This window comes from Cryptotermes secundus, unplaced genomic scaffold (assembly GCF_002891405.2).
Source record: "Cryptotermes secundus unplaced genomic scaffold, Csec_1.0 scaffold797, whole genome shotgun sequence".
Classification (NCBI taxonomy): domain Eukaryota; kingdom Metazoa; phylum Arthropoda; class Insecta; order Blattodea; family Kalotermitidae; genus Cryptotermes; species Cryptotermes secundus.
This window is the reverse complement of record NW_019739974.1, coordinates 193858-213885: the sequence shown is the minus strand read 5'-3', so window position 1 is coordinate 213885 and position 20028 is coordinate 193858. Positions and strand designations below refer to the sequence as shown.

The 20028-nt window shown below is 38.8% G+C and overlaps 1 protein-coding gene across 2 annotated transcripts in view; it reads right to left on the bottom strand.

Moving 5' to 3' along the window:
- Positions 1-2515: 2515 nt before the first annotated feature.
- LOC111872234 (E3 SUMO-protein ligase RanBP2) overlaps positions 2516-20028 on the bottom strand; it is a 142413-nt gene continuing 124900 nt past the window's right edge. For both annotated transcript variants that reach the window (XM_023865920.2, XM_023865921.2), the window contains exons 34-38: positions 17754-17991; positions 13369-13694; positions 12323-12448; positions 9767-9856; positions 2516-3371 (exon numbers count right to left, since the gene is read on the bottom strand). In XM_023865920.2, the coding sequence (XP_023721688.1) occupies positions 9782-9856; positions 12323-12448; positions 13369-13694; positions 17754-17991 (765 nt within the window). In that variant the 3' untranslated portion in view covers positions 2516-3371; positions 9767-9781. The remainder of the gene's footprint in view (positions 3372-9766; positions 9857-12322; positions 12449-13368; positions 13695-17753; positions 17992-20028) is intronic.

Genomic DNA, 20028 nt, shown 5'->3' with positions numbered 1-20028 from the left:
TGTGATGGCAACAATATTTCTACCCTTTGTCAATCCATGAAAAGAAAGCATAAGATTTTTACTGAAATGAAGCAAAATTCCTTAACTATAGTACACAATAATACTAATTAAAAATTTCATCAGGCACAAGCAAAATATGTGCATCGCACGAGACCGTGGCAAAACAGAGAAAACTGTTTCAAAATGACGAACTACTGAGATGAATGAAAATATCCTCTGTGCATTTGTACTCTTAGTGATTCAGGCAAGATCTGCAGCACTGAATGTAAGTGCTTATGGATGTGAATGGATTATATAAACATACATGTAACTGACAAGTGACTGTCATGAAGTTTATTAGGAGAATTTAAAGAAAATCTTGAAACACATCTATTACTTCCATCTGTCCATCTGGGATTAAATCAAATTTAGTATGATACAGCTTCTTCTACATCATGTTCTGTTATGTTATTCAGGTTTTTAAGATTTGAGCTTTCCACAGCAGTGACTATGAAGAAAGCCATCTTCTGGGATGTGGTGCCGCGTAGATATTGTGTTAACCGACGCTTTGGAGGAATGTATCGCCTCCATCTTCAGGGTACAATAAAAAAGAAAATCCATGAGCAAGGAACCAGCATGAGCAGGTGCTGACAGACTAATGTCGAGTCGAATAAACACAGCTGTATATAAGAACAGGTAGAGAAGGGAGAGGGGTTACATGGGAAATCAGTAGAGAGGAGAGGGGAAGGGTCTGGGGAAGTGGGCCAGCAGGTATACAATATTGTGCCGGGGGAGGAGAAGGAGAGGTTAATTGGAGGGCATTAACCAGGAAGCTTTGGGGCTACGATGCGAGTCGGGCATGGACCTCCTTGTGGACAAGATGCCAGATTTGACTCAACATTAGTCTGTCAGCACTTGCTCATGCTGGTTCCTCGCTCACATATCTTCTTTTTTCTTCTACCCTGAAGATGGAGGCGATACGTTCCTCTGAAACATCGGCTAACACAATATCTACATGGCGCCACATCCCAGATGGGGCTTTCTTCTTATTCTGGTTTGATTCATTCTAAGATTATAATAATTTTTACAAGTATATTTTGATGAAAGATCTGATTATGCCTACCAAATAATGCTTAAATTATAATATAATTATATGCATAGGAGTAATTTACTTTAATTTAAGAACCTACATACATTTTGTATGTGCATCTTGCAAGGCATTCAACTAAATAAGACCACTGAATAAACCAATATTTGCATAAGTTTGATGATTTCAAGATAGTCACTAGTATAACAGAAACATCTATTACCTGTGTGACACTGGAAGAACTGTTCGAGCTCCTGTATTTCTATCACCATTCTGATCAGCTGACAAAGGCTTGCAAAGAATCTAATGAGCCATCTGAAGTCTGAATGACAAAACATTTCTAATCAGGAGCATGGCAATAAATTAAAGAATATGACTTCTGTCTCAATTTCCTCATAACAGAACATGAAAATACTCTCAATGTGATACAAATGCACAAATTCACAGAGCAAATAAGCATCATGTCATATTGCAAGAACTTTTTTGATACCACGGGACATCACTGCCATGTTTCTAATTACATGATGATGTCAGTGATATGCTAAATCTGAAAAATCAGAAATAACCAGGTACGAATTCCAGTCTCAACGAAATTCTAACACTCTTCACCTTTCATTAAGATATCCTCATACAGTAATTTAATCTACAACAGAGCAAATAGAAGAGTCCTTTTTCTCTACGTACAATCTCCTTTATTTTCCATTACTTGTGTTAGTTATAATTCTTAAAACAGTACTTTCAAAAGTAGCTATTTTAAAGGAGCACATAAAACATCAAAACTGGAAGAAACAGGTAAGAAAGGAAAATATCAATTATAGGAAAATGTAGTCAAAGTACCCACTGAAAATAAATACAGACAAAAGATAAAATGTTTGTGGGTGCACGCATGTGCTCAATGTTTGACCCAAAACAATTTATATGTGGCTGAGATCAAAACAAAAGTGGAAAGGATAGAAATTTTTTAGATAGCTGTAATTAACCAATTTTGGACACTATTGGGACATACACTTTTGGTTCTCCAATAGGCACAATGTGAGACCTGAAATTTTAAAAACTACATACAAGAGGTGAGAAAAGAATACAAATTTCATAAGTTTTAAAACCTGAAGGTAGAGACAAGGGTCTTTGAAGACCTAGGCATGGATGGCAGTACATTAAAATAGCGCCTAAAGAAACAGGACATGGAGAGTGTGGACTGGATTCAGCTGGCTCAGGATTAGTAGCTTCTCAGGATGGACTTTGCTCCATGTAGGGCATCAGTTAAGATTTGGAAGATACAGGTTGTAAGGTGTATGGCAAGAATTCATTTTATTGGTGTTGGAAAAGAAACCATTCCTTATGGCCAGAAGTGCAATACTGATGCATGTGAAGGCACACTGAGGAGAATGATGGCTTTCCAACTGAAGTATTGATACTAGAAGGAAGGTACTGCAATAAATCTTAGCTCACTGGACAGGATCAAAGTATCATTTCTTATTGTTTCAGCAACGTTCAGTTTTATTACATTAACATATTCATTGCAACAGAAAGTGATTACTGCATCTGTGTTCATATTCTGCCAGCGCTAATGATGACCTTTATTTTCCACACAACTATTTTTATTACTGGCAAGCAGCACTCATAATTCAGACATATTTTCAAATGATAGTAAATATATCGGAACTGGAATATGCATTTGTGATTATCTTTGTCTGTATCCTGTTGTATATTACTATATAGTATTCTTGATTAATTTTTCTCAACAGACATACTCATTTATACTACTGAAACAAATAGATGTTTGGGTCTTGCATCTTAATCAACACACGCAAGCACTGCTGACTGGATCTCAAAGAAGCTTGAACCATCATTATGATTAAGAAGCAGATCATTTGAATGAAACAGGTTATCTTAAAAAATAAAACTAATTTCATGATATAAGAAACAATTGCAAATTTTGAATGTAATTAATCCACAGTTTGCATGATCATTGAAATATATCAGTTATTAATGTACATGTACTCTGGTAAACACTGAGATGAGATGGTATGATGAAAAACATTCATTGCATATGATGAAATGAGCACAGGCCACTCACATTATCAAATACTTAAAAATATATTTTCCATCATGTATGGGACCAACTGTTTAACATAAAACCCTCTTCACCAAATGCTCTGTATACAACACAAAATGACAGAATAAACTGTAAAATAACCTCTTCACTTGACTAATGTAAGGTACACAGCACTGACATATACAACTGCAACAGTTATACTGGTTTCTTGTGGTATTATCCGGAATGGATCAGCTCAATTTTCTTCTCCTGCAAAGTAAAACGAATTATTAATTTCTGAACAACAGATACACATGGCCACAGACAACTGTAAAAACCAACATTTTGTTGCTCTTATGAATATAATGGGGAGCACGTGGTAGTGTAGTTGGTTGAGGCACTATGCTACAAGCCAGAAGGTTGCGGGTTCAAGTCCCAACAAGGTCACTGTTTTTTTTTCAATTGACCTAATCCTTCCAGCCGCACTATGGCCCTGGGGTCGACTCAGCCTCTAACAGAAATAAGTACCAGGAATTAATTAAATAATTTTCCTGGGGAGTAAAGCATGGCTGGCGCGTAAGGCTGACAACCTTACCACCATCTGTGAGTCGACTGTCTAGATAATGTGGGACCCTCAACGTCTCACAACCATATGGGACTTCATGGCCTGTTACAGGGATAGCTTTACTTTACTTACTTTTTTATGAATATAACATTATGGCAGATAAACCTGACACCTCTGAACCTTGCAATTCTACAGTGATCTCTCTAATAATAAAATGGAAACAGCAATTTTATCAGACTTTGGAGCATTTTTCAGCAACTATTAACCTTCTGCCATCCAAAATCCACTGCAAAATACAGATGATGTGCTAGAATTCCATTTCTTGTCAAGTATCAAACTGTACTAAACACACAATACTTATTTATGAAATGTACACCCATGAATTGTGTCCAGACAGTAGTGACATAACTAACTGGCAAAATATGGATCAAAAGCTGAAAGTCTGTGCTCTCCAGTTGTGTTTGGTTAAACTACTTTGCTTCATTACTTTCTACATTTATGGCTGGACCTAACAGGTTGAAGGTGGACTGCAAATAGAATTATTAGTATATAGTGAATAAGATGACATAGTGACTCTTCGACGACCATGGGGTTCAGGAAGACGACAGTGATGTGCCAATGAAAGTGAATAAGACCAACACAAATACCAAGTGAAATATGGATCACTGGAAATGTGATTATGAAATAATGACAAAATTCAGGCCATAGCCAAATATTAGAAAAGTGTGTGCACACACTGGCAGCTGGCCATGTGCCCCACTTCTGTGCATTAGAGCTGGTACAATATGGAGTCAGGCCTTGTTACTAAACAGTGCAGAACAGTGCCTTATCACTAAATTGACAGTGGAGGAGACTGACACTAGCAGAAATTCTTTATATGTTAAACACATAGTATGGGGTAGAGACCCTGTCATGCGCAAGGGCCTATGTGTGGTGCAACAACTTTTCTGACGGCCCAAAAAAATTCAAGACGCAGCCAGCAGCTCCCAAGATCATGACAAGTGTGTTTTCCACATGGTGTAACAATTAATGTACAGTATTACACTAACTTGCAATGATGTACACCAATGCAGAACAAGTGACCTGGGAAACTCAAAGTTCGACATGCTACTGCATAAAAATACTTGTCCACACATGGCAGATTTGATGAACACAAGATAGGCAACAATGGGCTGGTAAATTATGAACCACCCTCCTTACAGCACTGACGTAGGCCCCAGTAATTTTAATTTCTTTAGACCAATGAAGGTGCATGTAGGACAGAAATTTCAAACTGATGAACAGCTCAAACATGATGCCCTGAACTGGCCACACATTCAGGATAAAGCTGTTTATTCTGCTGGCACCAGTAACTTGCCATGATGATACAAAAAATGTGATAGTGCAAAGGGAGAATATCTTGAAAAGGAGCATCTGGAGATTCTGGCATGTATATTCTTTATGTAAAAGAATAAAGTCCAGATAAACACTGAACCACCTATTCAGAAATATGTTATATATGACATTTACCAAGTTAGTTTCTGCCTTGATGTTACTAGCTTTTATTCAGCCCCAGCAGCCTTGCTCTTTCACCATTCCTATTGTTTACCTCAGTTTAAAAGTTTTCATAATTCCCATCTTGTCTCATTCACTGCCAACACTGTGAACTTCTTCCTCATCCTGCCAAGAGCCATTCAGAATACGTTCATTTCAAATGATCCTTAAAACGTGTAATTGTTGGGTCAGGCATTTGGTGAAATGATCTCCTAATGAATCAAGCATTCCTCATCTTCTCAACAATGGAAATATGGTCTCCTGTTCCAAAAAAACCTGTAGCCAGTTCCCCACACTTCAATTAATCATCCACCCTTAAGACTAACACCTCATTATTAGTCCCACAGACAGATGTGCCCTAGGCATAGTTCATAAATGAGCGAATTACCACCTTTGTTCCAAACTTAAACTGTGCTTTGGGCAACCTCATGGCTTCCTGGTCTTAAAATATTGTTACGTGTTGCGCTATGGAGGACACCCCCCTCACCCCACCAGCGGTGACATGGCATTTTTGGAGCGTTGCTGTTGCTACAGTAATAGGCAGGATTTAGGACACATTCGTCTATGGAGAAGGCAGCATTTTCATTGATTAACAGTATCTCGACAGCTATGAATAATAGCAAATTGTGGGAGGCATTTTTTGTGACCTACAAAAGGCTTTTGATTGTGTAAACCATGGAATTCTATTGGATAAACTTGAATTTTATGGAGTACATGGTATTTTTAAAACACTAATGGAATCTTATTTGACTGACAAACAGCAAAGAGTTGCTCTGGGCCTTACAACTGATAGTGATAATTCATCTAGATGGGAGAAAGTAAAACATGGAGTACCACAGGGCTCAATTCTTGGTCCTCTGCTTTTCTTGCTATACATAAACGATCTTCCCAAAACGATAAATACATATAATAGCATGGTATTATATGCAGATGATACTAGTATCGTAATAACAGAACAAAATAAATTAAGCTATAAAATAAATCTTAACCAAACTTTTAAAGATATAAACACCTGGTTTAAGGCTAATTTACTTAAACTAAATTTCAATAAAACTCAATATATGGAGTTTAGAACCACGAAACGCTACGCTACAGAGACCTACATCAGTTATGAACAGAAAAGTATTCCAAGTACAACAGTAACTAAGTTCCTTGGTTTAATTATTGATGATGCTTTATCTTGGCAACAGCATATAAATCTGATGATCAATAGACTAACTTCTACATGTTATGTGCCGCGCAACATTAAATATATAGTAACCTCTCCAACACTAAGGCTAATCTACTTTGCCTTTGTTCACTCTATCATGAGTTATGGCATAACTTTCTGGGGTAAATCCTCTCATGCCAAGAAAGTGTTTGTCTTACAAAAGAAAATCATTAGAATCATAACAAACACTAAACCTAGGGATTCTTGTAGGAATATCTTTAAGCAATTGGAAATAATGACATTATATTCACTATATATATATATATTCAGTACTTCTCTTCATAATAAAGAACAAACATATATTCGATTCCAACAATGAGATTCACGAATATGTAACCCGAACCCATGATGACTTACATGTTCCTGCTGTGAAAACAGCAAAATTTAATAATGGAACATACATAACATGCATCAAAGTGTACAATCACCTCCCTCAGTCAATAAAGACCTTAGCCAATAATGTTAAAAGTTTTAAATCTACACTGAAGAGGTTCTTATGTCCAACATTCTTTTTACTCAATGAATGAATATTATCAGTATACTGAAGACAAGAATGTATAGTCCATCTGCTATTTAAATGGTTAATTTAATTTCCATCCTGTATAAGAATTATTTTTAACAACTAATACTAAATACAAGGTATTAATAATACAGTAGTATTTTACGTTTGTATCTATGGAATTTTTATTATATACTAATTTTTCAATTTTATGAATTGCATATTTTAGACTGCTATCGAATTGTACATATTATGATTTAGTTTTTACAACATGATTGTGACAATGATAACTATTTACCTGCATCAGTTATTACAGTACATGTAGTAATCTGACATGTTCTACATCCTAGGCACATTGTGACCAGAGAGGATTCATGGAATTTTAAAATAAATGAATGAATGAATGAACACCCTGCCAGCAGTGAGATGCCGAGCGGAGCCGAAGTGAGCCGAGTCCAAGCACACTGATCGCTATGCAAAGCGAGTAAACAGTGGTTGCTAGAGACGACGGTAATAAACAGCGGTACCCATTACGTAACAGGCAACAAGTAAGCGAGGCGTTTTCCCGTTGTCCGGCTGAGGGTTTATAAGAGAACTACACTGCCTACAAAGCGAAGTTAAAGTGTAGCATCCGCCAAAGACAGTTGGAATCTGGTGAGCAGTTAGAAGTGAGTTGAAATGTAGCAGCCGCCAAAATGAGTTTTCAAGGCAGCAGCCATGGGGTGAGTTGCAGTTTAGCAACCGCAGGGAGTAGACCTGAACGTGTGATCAGGAGTGACACAGTTAAAATGTAACTGCTGCCAGAGACAGTTGAATTGGAACAGTCGCCGAGTTCAGTTGTAGCGGAAACAAGAATACTCGAACGTGTGATTAGAAGTGATAGCGTGAGAAGCAGATGCTTGGCTCACAAGAGAAGTAATTGGGAGTGTGTAATACAGTGACACTGGTATAGCTCCCGTATTGTACTGTGAATACATGTATACTGAGGACAGGGTGGACAGGTTATTGTGTAAACCCGTAACAGTGTTATAATTAATTGTAGCCAAGACTGGTAGGTTGTTAAATAAACCAATTAACAATCTGAACGGCGTCTTCAGTGCCTAAACACATTACAATATCCTTATGTCCCTCTCACTTTTCACTTACTACTCTCATAGTATGTAGGTCGTACCGAAAGTCATGAGCAATTTTTTTTTTGCATGCAACCTGGGAACAGCAGATGAAAGAGAGTATAGTGGTAGGTGGAACCAGCTGTTGTGTTNTGTCTTGTGATGTCAATAGCTTGCATCATGTGACCAGTATCACTTCTAGCAAAATGACTGACAACCATGTGTCATTTCACCAGTGTGCTATCATCGAATTTCTTGTGAAAGAGGAAATCCCTGCTGCAGAAATTCACCAGACTTCAGCGTGCTTATGGAAGTGTGTGCATGGGTGCGAGCAGTGTTCGAAGATGGGTGAAACATTTTTAAGATGGGAATACCAGCATTGAAGATGAGCCTCGGAGCGGTCGTCCTCGAACAGCCTCAACTGAACGCAACAAGGAAAGAGTGGATGAGATCATTCAAGATGACAGGCACGTGACTGTGGACACAATAGACTGAAAACTTGGAATAGGGCACAGTGCAGTACAGGAGATGATTGAAAGCTTGGGCTATAGGAAAGTTTGTGCTTGTTGGGTCCCGCGGATATTGACCGAAGACCACAAAGGTCAGTGAAAAGCCACCACATCAGAACTGCTGCAGAGATATCGACATGAAGGTGATGATTTTTTCCTCTGTATTGTGACAGGTGACGAAAGTTGGTTCCACCATTTCGAGCCTGAAACGAAACGGCACCATTTGCATTCTCCATCAAAAAAGAAGGCAAAGACAGTGCCATCAGCTGCGAAGGTGATGGGCACAGTCTACTGAGGGGTTTATTCTGGCCGAATTCCTGGAACCTGGGCAAACCATCAATGCTGCTCGTTATGTCCAGACGCTGCAAAAGCTCTGCTGTGCATTGCGCAATAAATGTCCGGGACGAAACATCATCATCCTGCATGACAACGCTCACCTCACATTGGAAGCAATTGCAAAGATGGGGTGGGAAGTTCTTCCACAGCCCTCCTACAGCCCTGATCTGGCACCTTCCGACTACCATCTTTTTGGATTTGTGAAGGATCAGCTGCATGGACAGCGTTTTGAGACAAGGGAGGCAATTCAGGAAGCAGTGTGTCAGTGTCTTCGGATGGCTGGAATGGAATTTTACAGAAGGGGAATTTTCAAACTCCCAGAACGCTGGGAGAAATGTGTACAAAGAAGTGGCGATTATGTGGAAAAATAAAGAAAGGTCTGTAGACTGAGGTGGTGTATTTGGTTTGTCAATAATAAAGCATGTTACTTTATAAAAAATTGTTGCTCATGAATTTTGGTATGACCCTCGTAAATAGTGCAAATTCTGGTATGAAAATTCTAAAAGCTTGAAAGGGATTCCATGCGGGCAACATGCTTCTGAGTATATTTCTGAAGCCATTATGGCCGCTTGAAACTGCTCCAATTTATTTGGGTACATGCTGTAAATCAACGTATCAATGTATCAATTCAGGTGATTTTAATGTTATTTAAATTATAGAGAGATTGTGAACAGTTTTCAGTTGCATTAAAAACAGGTGCATGAGTGAGTGAATGAATGCAACAGGATGCACAGATATAATATCATTCAGTCATTGGTCATGAAATTCAATATGTTAATAAATCTTTGAAAAATATGGAGTACTTGTTACAGACACTTTCACACAAGACCACGATAATTAAGTGTAACAGCATCACAGAATTTACTGCTGCAAAAGTGTACTTCAGAAAACATGGTATACTTACATGTTTCATAATGTATCAGTCTTCATCATGTGTGAGTTCTGCTAGGTTAACATGCTCCATGATTTCTGCCTGCTCTGCCAGATATTTCCCCTAGAACAAAGTACAAGTGGCAAAATAAAATTCAGTTCTTGATAGCCCATGCCCCAGACACCGACTATCACTGCACACTGAGGAAACAACTGGTTTTGTTGAAGAAAGCAGTCTGCTTTTACCGGTTCTCATGGTCTCTTCGCTTGCGGATTTCTTATATTTTTTCTTCTACCCTGAAGATGTAGGTGATACGTTCCTCCGAAACGTCGGTTAACACCACATATACACGGTGCCAAATCCCAGAAGACTGCTTTCTTCATAGTCACCGCCGTGAAAGCCTCAAATCTTACAACTGTTTTTGTTCATGCCAAAATTCATGGCGACAATCAATCGGGCAGTAATATAATTGTAATTGGATGTTACAGCACATTAGAAACTGGATGTGATAGACAAGAACCCAAAGTTGGGCTTTTTAATAAGGGAATTCTTGTATAGGCACAGAATTTCACTGATATGTTGCTCACATTCACTATTTCCAAAAAAACACACTGTATGCAAATCAAGAGGAGACCATTTGGAAGAGAATAAATTTTCTGAAAAGGTATGACTATTAATTGTTACAAACCCCTGAATCATATGATCCATCTGCTTATGCCAATACCATAAATTTACACAACCGTGAAAACATCATCAATCGGCACAGTTACACAGTAAAATTTATTTATACTAATAAAATAACAAGCCTTCATTACAATTATAATTACGTGAATTGGTATTCTGCTCAAGGGACTACTCTACTACAACTTGACATCCTTGTCCTTTAACAAGAACTCGAGTGTCTTGATTATGCAGTATGGACTGTAAACTGTCTTTTAAAACAGTACTCCCCTTCCTTTCCTGATTTACAAACTGTTAAACAGGGGTACGGTTTCTGGTAATCATACTGTATAGTACAAAAATAGTCTCTAATTCTATTACTAACAGCACACTTCAACACACATTTTTACAATGTAAACATTAACACCTTCATGCGGTATTAAAATCAAAAAAATATCAACACCATCTGGGGTCAGTAACACTGTTTCACCATGCCATTTCTGACAGGCAGAGTGACTGATCCCCACTCTGGGTCCGCTTTCTTGTCGTGCAGTCAGTGACACTATTACAAACACAAAAGGAAGTTAATTTATGACACTGTGAGCAAACTCTTCAGTGGCAGGGTGATAGATGAATGATGAGATGGTGGTACAGCCTAATTCGAGGCACTATACTGGCATTTCCATGGAAAGACTGTCTGTAGGCACAATAATGAAGTCAGAACATTACATCAGTATTCCAAATCTGTGTATGCTTAAAATCATGACCAGATATAAACATGCAAAGCTGTTCCTGCAACAGGACAAAAGACAATATAAACTGAAGCCACTGCACAGTTGGGTTGTTACCCTTCCTCATCCTTCTCATAACCCAGACCAGAATCCACGACAGGTTGTGTTATGAGGATAGAACTCTGAATCAAAGGGGGACAAGGTTTTTTCATTACATACATAAGCAAAATGACTTTCCATGTCATTTCCATAGCAACACTGCTTCCACAACAGATATGTGGAATATAAGAAAAAGTATATGAGTTAAAATGTATTACTAGTGCACTCGTAAGATGTAATGCATTGCCAGTATGTTAGTCTTCTGGAAATAGTAATGATATATATATATATATTTCCTTGGCACTACAGCCCCAGTGGGCCTAGGCCTACCTCCATGAACTTCTCCGTTCACTTCGGTTTTTCTAGATCTTACACATTTGGTAGGACTCTTTGGGTGGGTGATCAGCTCGTCGCAAGGCCTCTACCTGTACACAAACACAGAAAAACACACACACACAAACTAAACATCCATGCCCTGAGTGGGATTCAAACCCACGATCCCGGTTTCCAAGCGAGCGGAGACAGTACACGCCTTAGACTGCTCGGCTACTGTGACTGGCTGTAATGATATATATAGCAACACATAATTATATACATTTTTTACTTTTATGCGAATATCTGTGAATCCATGCATGAACACGGTAGAAATTAATTTTGTCCATCATAGCATTATATGAATTCCAAACTGAACATTCCACCACTGGGGGGGGGGGCAGAAATGGGAATGTCTACTTCACTTATTTATGGTGTGTTTAGCGATGTCAGCAGCTCAGAATACAGACCATCCAGTGGGAGGATGATTAATGAATAATGTATTGGATAGGATGTCAAAGGAAGCAGTTCCATGGCCTAATCTGAAGTACTATCACAGCATCTGCCTAGAAGGGTCAAGGAAACCCATGAAAGACATCAACCAGGATAGCCAGTCTCTAGGATGAGATAGGATGGGCAGCATTCCTAGCAGTATTCGGTGGGAATGTAGGAAGCCCTTAAGTCTGGTTTTTAAAATATAGAGGTAAATTCTGTGGCTTCCACAGACCAAGTTTATACTGTGTATTAATCAATTACTCTGTTCTGCAAATGTTGCTCATGAACAGACCTCTTGGAAGGTATGCTGGAACTCTGCAGCAGCTTCCTCAGAAGAAAACTTCGCCATGAATTTCTTGTGAACGGCAGGATCTTCACTGTAGTCCATACCAGACCATATGCAGTCACGCTTCTTCACCTGAAAGTACATGAGCATGTCAGTTAACAAACTTTCAACGTATTCACACTTTGAGATATAAAAGCAATAAATTAGAAAATATTTTATTAATTCTGATGATACAAGATGCAGGATCTCATGCAATGCCAAAGCATTATTCAAGAATAATATGGCGTACAGCCTGAGAAGACTTCAGTTAACACATAGTGAAACCTCAAGATTAGGAGGATTTATAAAATTTGTAAAATTGCTTGTTCTAATGGATATTCATAAAACTTGAAAATGACTTAAATATATATCACAACTTCCAATTACTTATAAGAGAGAACAATATGGCACTAAGGTCTGACTGATAATGTGGATACAGCAATATTTCTTCTTCCCGATGACACTCAAGAACTGCCTCTGTGGTCTAGTGGTCAGAGTTCTTGGCTACAAATCCAGAGGTCTGGGTTCGATTCCCGGTGTTACCAGATTTACTGAGAAGTAGTGGGTCTGGAACTGGGTTCACTCAGCCTCGTGAGGATAATTGAGGAACTATTTCAAGGAAATAGCAGTTGCAGTCTAGAAAACCGAAATTAACAGATGGGGGTATCTGTTGTGCTGACCACACGACACCCTCTATTCACTCTAGTTGACACTAACTTCACCAACAGGTGGCTGTCGCTTGGTCAATATAGTTTGCTTGCACACTGAAATCATGGAGATTTTGTTGTTATTTTTGTTTGATGACACTCAACATCAGATTTTATTAACAGATAAAATAGAAAGGATGGAAGTTCAGGGTACTTTGAATGACAGCTGCTCTTGCCTTTCTCCCCTGTTAAACCTGGACTGTTCCCTTGTGAGGTTTAGACTTGTAAAATCACCATATCTTTTCCAATACTAACAATCTCCCTCTTCTACTTGTATATATGATGTTATAACTTAATATTCCTTACCTCAAGGACAGTATTGAGAGCTATAATGGTATTACAAAGCTGTTCACCAGTTCCGTCCCGTTCCACACATATCCGAGCACCAAAGATGTCAGGATCATACAGAATTTGGAGATCACCCAATCCTTGTGTTGACCAGGCAGCAGTTAGAGGATCCTGGACCTGAAGCGTAACTCTCTTTTCAAACATCAATGATTTCTCAGTTTCCTCTTCATCTTCTTCTTCCTCATCATCATCATCATCATCTTCAGCATCTTCATCATCCAAATTGTCTTCAGAATCTTCTGATTCTGCCTGACTAATACGGATTACTTCGGGATTTGCTGGTTCTATAGAAAATAAAACATGTGTAGTTTATTTTCATTCCCTCCCTGCACTTCATGTCTATTTATAATCTACTCCCTATTTTAACAACTCACCCACCAAACGTATCATGCTGTATTAGTTTAATATATCTTATATAAATATCAACAGGAATACACTGAACTGTACGCGGTCTTGGTTCATACATAGTTAACTGTATGAATGCATTATTTCATTGGAAACTGTGATGTTCCAGGACTCCAGAAGCCATTTTGTTAATCACTTCCTCCTATCCTATTCGTAACAGGCAACATTCAGACAAAAGCTGATACACAGCATAACAATGCACGTAACAATTCAACCACTGTAAAACATTACACGATTAGACATAGTTTGAATAAAAGTGATCACATGTTAACAACTGATGGCAGAAGCACTAGCATGAGATGGAATAATGTGTCAAAAAGTATCACGTGGTGCTGATATGATTCGTACTTTAAGACTACGGTGATTAAATATGCAGAAAAACAATTAAGTGTGAAGTGGCAGAAAAATACAGTCTCTCCCACGCCAAACATAAGAAGGTGGAACAGCAAAACCAGAACTTATGCCTATCCCATGCAAAAATTGTCATATGTATGAATTCATAGACAGAATGGGATGCAAGTCTTGTGCAACTTCATTAAATGTATGATTCGAGGTTCCCACAACAATTGTTATGAAGAGTCCTATCTTCTGGGTTATAATGTGTAATCCACCGAAGGTCAACCAACATTTCAGAGGAACACATCACTCCTATTTTAGGGTTGAATAATAAGCCAAGCAAGAAGCAGATAGCAAGCACAGCTCTGCTCAATGCATGCTTTATTCCTTGCACAATCAGCCATGCATTGTTATCTAAGTGCTCTCTCCTTAGGGCCAATGATCCTCTATGGGGTGTGCCTTCACCAGCATCCTTCTGCCACTGGCAGCCTCCAGCTAGCCTAACAGGTACTTTCCTTCATGGCCAAACTGACTTTCTTGCCCTATAGACTTGTACTCCTGCTCAGTGGGTGATCCTAGAACCTAGCTCTGTGAGGCTCTCCACTGCCTCCATGGGACCACAACTCTCCCACACTGAATCAATCTCACCGTGCTGTTGCTTACTTGCAGATGGTGACCCTAATCCATGAATGCATCATGGGTGTGCAAGACATCTGTCCCTAGGGTGAACTTATCTGTGAGATTGGCGAAGTGATCAGTGGGCACCATGCTTCAGTCATGATGGGGAGGGCCTCCCTTGATGCCATCTGCAGGCCATGCAGCCTGGTGATCATCAACAGTCCAGTTTCAACTGTGACAGCACATAATTTGTCCCCTATCCACCATTTGGTGTTTAGGCTGTTTTCATCCTTCCCTGTTGACATGTTGGGTGCGTAATGAAGAGGCAGGAGTGATTGTACCAGTGCCACTTTCCAGGAGGTCCTTTGGGGGCATTCCCCATCAGCAGTCTCTCCTAAGATAACTGACATCCCCACAATGCAAGTACATACATCACCTATTCCTGCTGCACTTGGTTTCTGGCAATCATGGTCCCAAGAATGTTCCAGCTCTTACAGTGCAGATCCTTGCTGGCAGACACAGCTGCATTTCAGGTCCTACCTCATCTCTTGTATCTCACTGCTGAGCTCCTCACACAGGCTACGTATCCTATAGTCAACAGATAACAGGATGTTGTTCACCTGCCTGCTGTCTGGCAGTTGTTGGGGACCTCAACTCTCTTTGGCCAGCCTTTGTCCTGTCTTGGATCATTCCCACACTACATTTTACCAGGTCACTTTACGCACACTGCAGCCTCTCCATAATCTCTGCCACTTCAGTCATTCCTAGTCCAGGATCTATAATCCACAATCCAGCAATATAATCCAGCACATCTGACACCAGTTTTCACATGTCAGTGACTAGACAGTGGGTTTGGATTGATAAATAAATTTACTGGACACTTACTACCCTTAAACAGAGATAACTATAACACTTGTTTTCTTGTTCATGATCTACAAGTAACTACTGCACTTTTTTTTTTACTCTGCTATATCTTCTCATATTTGTTGCTTGGGTGCAGTCTCCAACATCTGGGACTGTTTCTGAAGTTCCATGCTCAACAGCTCTGGTCTTGGATCCTGCTGGCTCTCTGTATATGAAAACACTGCCTCCAACAGTTCCTCTACTGTTTTGTGCATATTCACTGCTACAGAAATGTGCCTTAACATACCAATGAATAGATGTGGATGCCTTTGCTATGCTTCTTTGATCCCAGTATTTTGGCTTTTAAGCATCACATCACAATATTAGAACATACAGTGTCACATAATGCTGTGCTAATTTTAGGATATTGTGACATGTTGCGCAACGGAGAACCCCCCCACCAGCAGTGACACGGCGGGTGAGTCAGCGCTCCCCCCCCCCTCCGCATGGTAACGTAACGCGCGGTGACGCAACAGGACATGGTACCGGTTCCTGCTGTGACGTGGCACAGATTCCTACTGTGACGCAACACGCAACGACACTGTTGACGCAGGCAACAGGTAACAGCGAACGGAATATAAGCTGGCTGAGCAGTAAGCATGAGTTAGTTGTAATGTGGCCATCGCCGAGTTCAGTTCCGAGTTAGTTCCGAGCAAGCCTACGAGCCAGTGTGTGATCAACAGTTCTCAAGGCAGCAGNTCGCGATAAGAAGACCCGAACGCGTGGTTACAAGATTTTATGTGACAGTGTGCGATAACTAAGAAGTCAGCGAGCGGAAGACTTATTGTGTGCTTTCAAGACTTAGTGAGTGCTGTAGTACAGTTATATTTGGAGTGTGTAATTCAGGGAGACTTGTATAGCTCCCGCGTTATTAGTACGTGAAGACTTTGGTTGTAGGGTTTGTAAAGTGTGGAAACCCATAACATTGTTATCGTTAATTGTAGCCGTTGCTTGTAGATTGTTGAATAAACCAATTAACAATCCGAACAGCGTCTTCAGTAACGAAACAATATAATTTTAGCTGGGTGCTTTCAAAGAACTGTCCAAATGTGACTCCAGTCACTCAATCTGTTCTTACATTTCAAGTGCTTCATGGTGGGGGGGATTGACACGTATGCTGCTGTACTGTATAAACTGATTCACAGCACATTGTCATTGTAGTGAGCAGGCATCTTTGTTGGCCACATACCAGAATCTGTCATTACTGCAGTGCAATTTTATAACTGTATAATTCTGCAAATTTATGACTTTAATTTCCACCACACTGCAGTTCCCTCAATTTGGAAGTACAGTATGACCTCACTAATTGTGACTAATTGGGAGCTATTCTTATCCAAATCAGTGAAAATCTGAATTATGTTAAGTGCAACAGAAAATATGTTCAGGAAAGTTATGAAATTAATTTAGCTGATCTCTGATGTAAAGTGTATGATGTTGTTGTCATTTGATTTAACCCAAACTGAATGGGTCATGGAATTTTAGTGAAACTCTGGAATATCAAATTTAATGAAAATCTGTCTAATAGATTTGGAGCTAATGAACACATTTTAGAAACTGTTCGCTGTTATCATGTCAAAAGAATAAACACTGCCATACATTAACCTTTTTTAAACATTAGTTTCATACTGTGATGTGTGTAATAGAAGTTAAGAGATTTCAAGAGTATGTAGCCCAACTATCTTCAGATATCAGAACCAGCATTCTCTTCACAAATATTACAAACTGTCATTATATGAGGTTGCACTGTACACTACTGCAAAACTGGGTAAGGAGGGGACAAAAAGTACACCAGATGAACTAAGAGAACATTTGTCCCTCACAAATAATACTTCAACAATGAGATGAATCTATCACAAGTAAAGAGTCCTGAGGGTTTTGTTATGGCAATGTTAACAGGCAACTTTCTTAGTGAACCAGGAAGCATTGGGTATAAATTTGTTTAAATAACAATACATCCCTCCCATTGTCATACATGAATGAAGAGGAAATTAAATAAAAAATAATATAAGTATAAATATAAGTTCCAATAAACAGATCAGTGTAGGATATTGGACAATTCCCCACAGTATTTGTCCACTAACCTTCTTTTGTGTCTGCAGTTGTCACCAGTTTTGCTACCTGCTCAATGCACTCATTCAGCTTGTCTCTAAACTCTTTGGCAGTTTCTTGCAACTTGAACAGAACAGCCAGTTCTTCAACTTTTGGTTCATCCTCCTCTGCATAATTCAGTGCACCCCAGCACCAAGCTCTATTAGATGAACTCAAAGGCTTCAAGGTAAGGTCATTAGTAACCAGATGATTACACACAACCTTATGTACCTGCACAAAGAACATGCACACAACTACACTTTGAAGAGTTTTCTAGCCAGAATCTGCAATAGAATGCTGTGCAGTCCGCTGAAAGTCAACCAGCTTTCGGAGTAACATATGGCCTCCATCTTCAGGGTGGAAGAATTAGGTGAGCAAGAAATCAGACTGAAGTGGTGAGTAAACTATATTTTGATTGTAAGAAGATGAGCAGGAAGGCATGCCTGCAGGTAATGTTCATTTATTCTGTCCAATAATGATTCACTGTTCCTCAAGATTCAGAGTTCTTAATCATTAACTGCACAAACTAAAGGAACTATGTAGGTAATACATTTCATATTAAGTGTACAATGACTAGTACTGAAATCTGTATATGTGAATGAACACACTTTGTTAAAATTGGTGCCAAAAAAGCAAAACATAGCATACACAATTCAACTAGTTTCAGGAATATATATTTACAGTTGAAATAGTGGTACAGAAGAGAATCAGGTTATTGATAGTGACCTTGAAGTGTCTGGCCACTAAGCCTGAAAAAATGTACCCATGCCATGAAACAAAAATTACATTACGTCCCACATTAAAGGCAGTACAGTCACTGAACAAATGTTTATAGAGAAGTCAATATCTGGACAATAGTGGCCATTTTCTGAAAAAGGTTTATTAGGTTGAAGATATGTTTATAACATGATGTGCTTATAAGCATTCCACAAATTTTGTTATAATTTTGGATCCTGTAAATATTTTGCAACACATTCTGGTATTCACACATTCAATTACTGTGTTTCTGGATATTATCCATCATCCTGTTTTTATTTAAAACACACATTTCACAGACTGGATTCTGCCTCCATCTTCAGGTGGAATCTCTTCAGTTTGGCTAAATTGCTAGGGCTAGTCCCTATCTCTGGACACCTGCACCAAAACAAGATGGGACATACAAACCAACCACCGGGTTAAGATAAACATTAAAAATCTCCATACACATGAGGCCTATCACCTATGTCCATGCACTATTTCTTGGCTATTGTTAAAATCCAGAGTATTATCAGAATAGAAGTCATTACTAAAGAAACATTCTCTGTATTGTACCAACATAAAAACACAGATTTACACACAATCTACAATGGACAGAGCTGTAGTTTTCTGATGTCTGCTGCGATAATGAGAATCCACATAGGAGATATGTCCAAGCTGGTTTGACTTACTGGATGATCTACAAAACATGTGGGGGAATTCCTTTATTTCATGTATGTGGTGTTTGGTTCACTATGCAAGACCTTTGTTTCTTTCCAACACATATTGTGGCCAACTGAGTAGGTTCCACTGGAAGACTGAGACAGAATCAAGCCTCAAAAAAGAAGAAGAAGAAAAAAAAAATATATATTTTAAATAAAATCAGGATGATGGGATCATGTCCAGAAACACAATAACTGTATTAATATACTATTGCCACAAACTTTCAGATCTTATTTATACTTTGATACTCCTAAATATTAACTTTGTTTTGTTAATCAATTAACCAAAGTATGATTCTGTGCTTTATCTCGCTGCCCAAATTAAGTTTATAGGTACAATTTTGAAGTGAAGTTTTAAATACCAATTTAACATTTCATATTGTGGTACACAAAATTCTCCATTATGGCCCAAACTTAAATTTTGTGAATGATAACACTATATTTAATGAAAATATGCTAAGCTAGAACAGTTTTCTCTTCGAGAAACACTGTGCCATAAACAAAAACGGAGCTTGTCCATGATTTATTCTGACCGTCTNTAGCGTCCTGTTGCACTGATTTATGTCCATGATTTATTCTGACCGTCTTACAGTGCATACATTTATTCACCTTACTCTTCTCTCTTGCACTACATGTTTCGGCACTAAAGTGCCATCTTCAGGTGCTTTTCGATGTACGTCGAACTACTGCATTGCATGCCCTGTTGTCTTCATATTTAAATAACTAAAATATATATTCGTCATATATATTTCTAAATTTTAAATATTAAAAATGTTAAAACTGTTCAGGATTTGTCATCCTTATGTCGTAT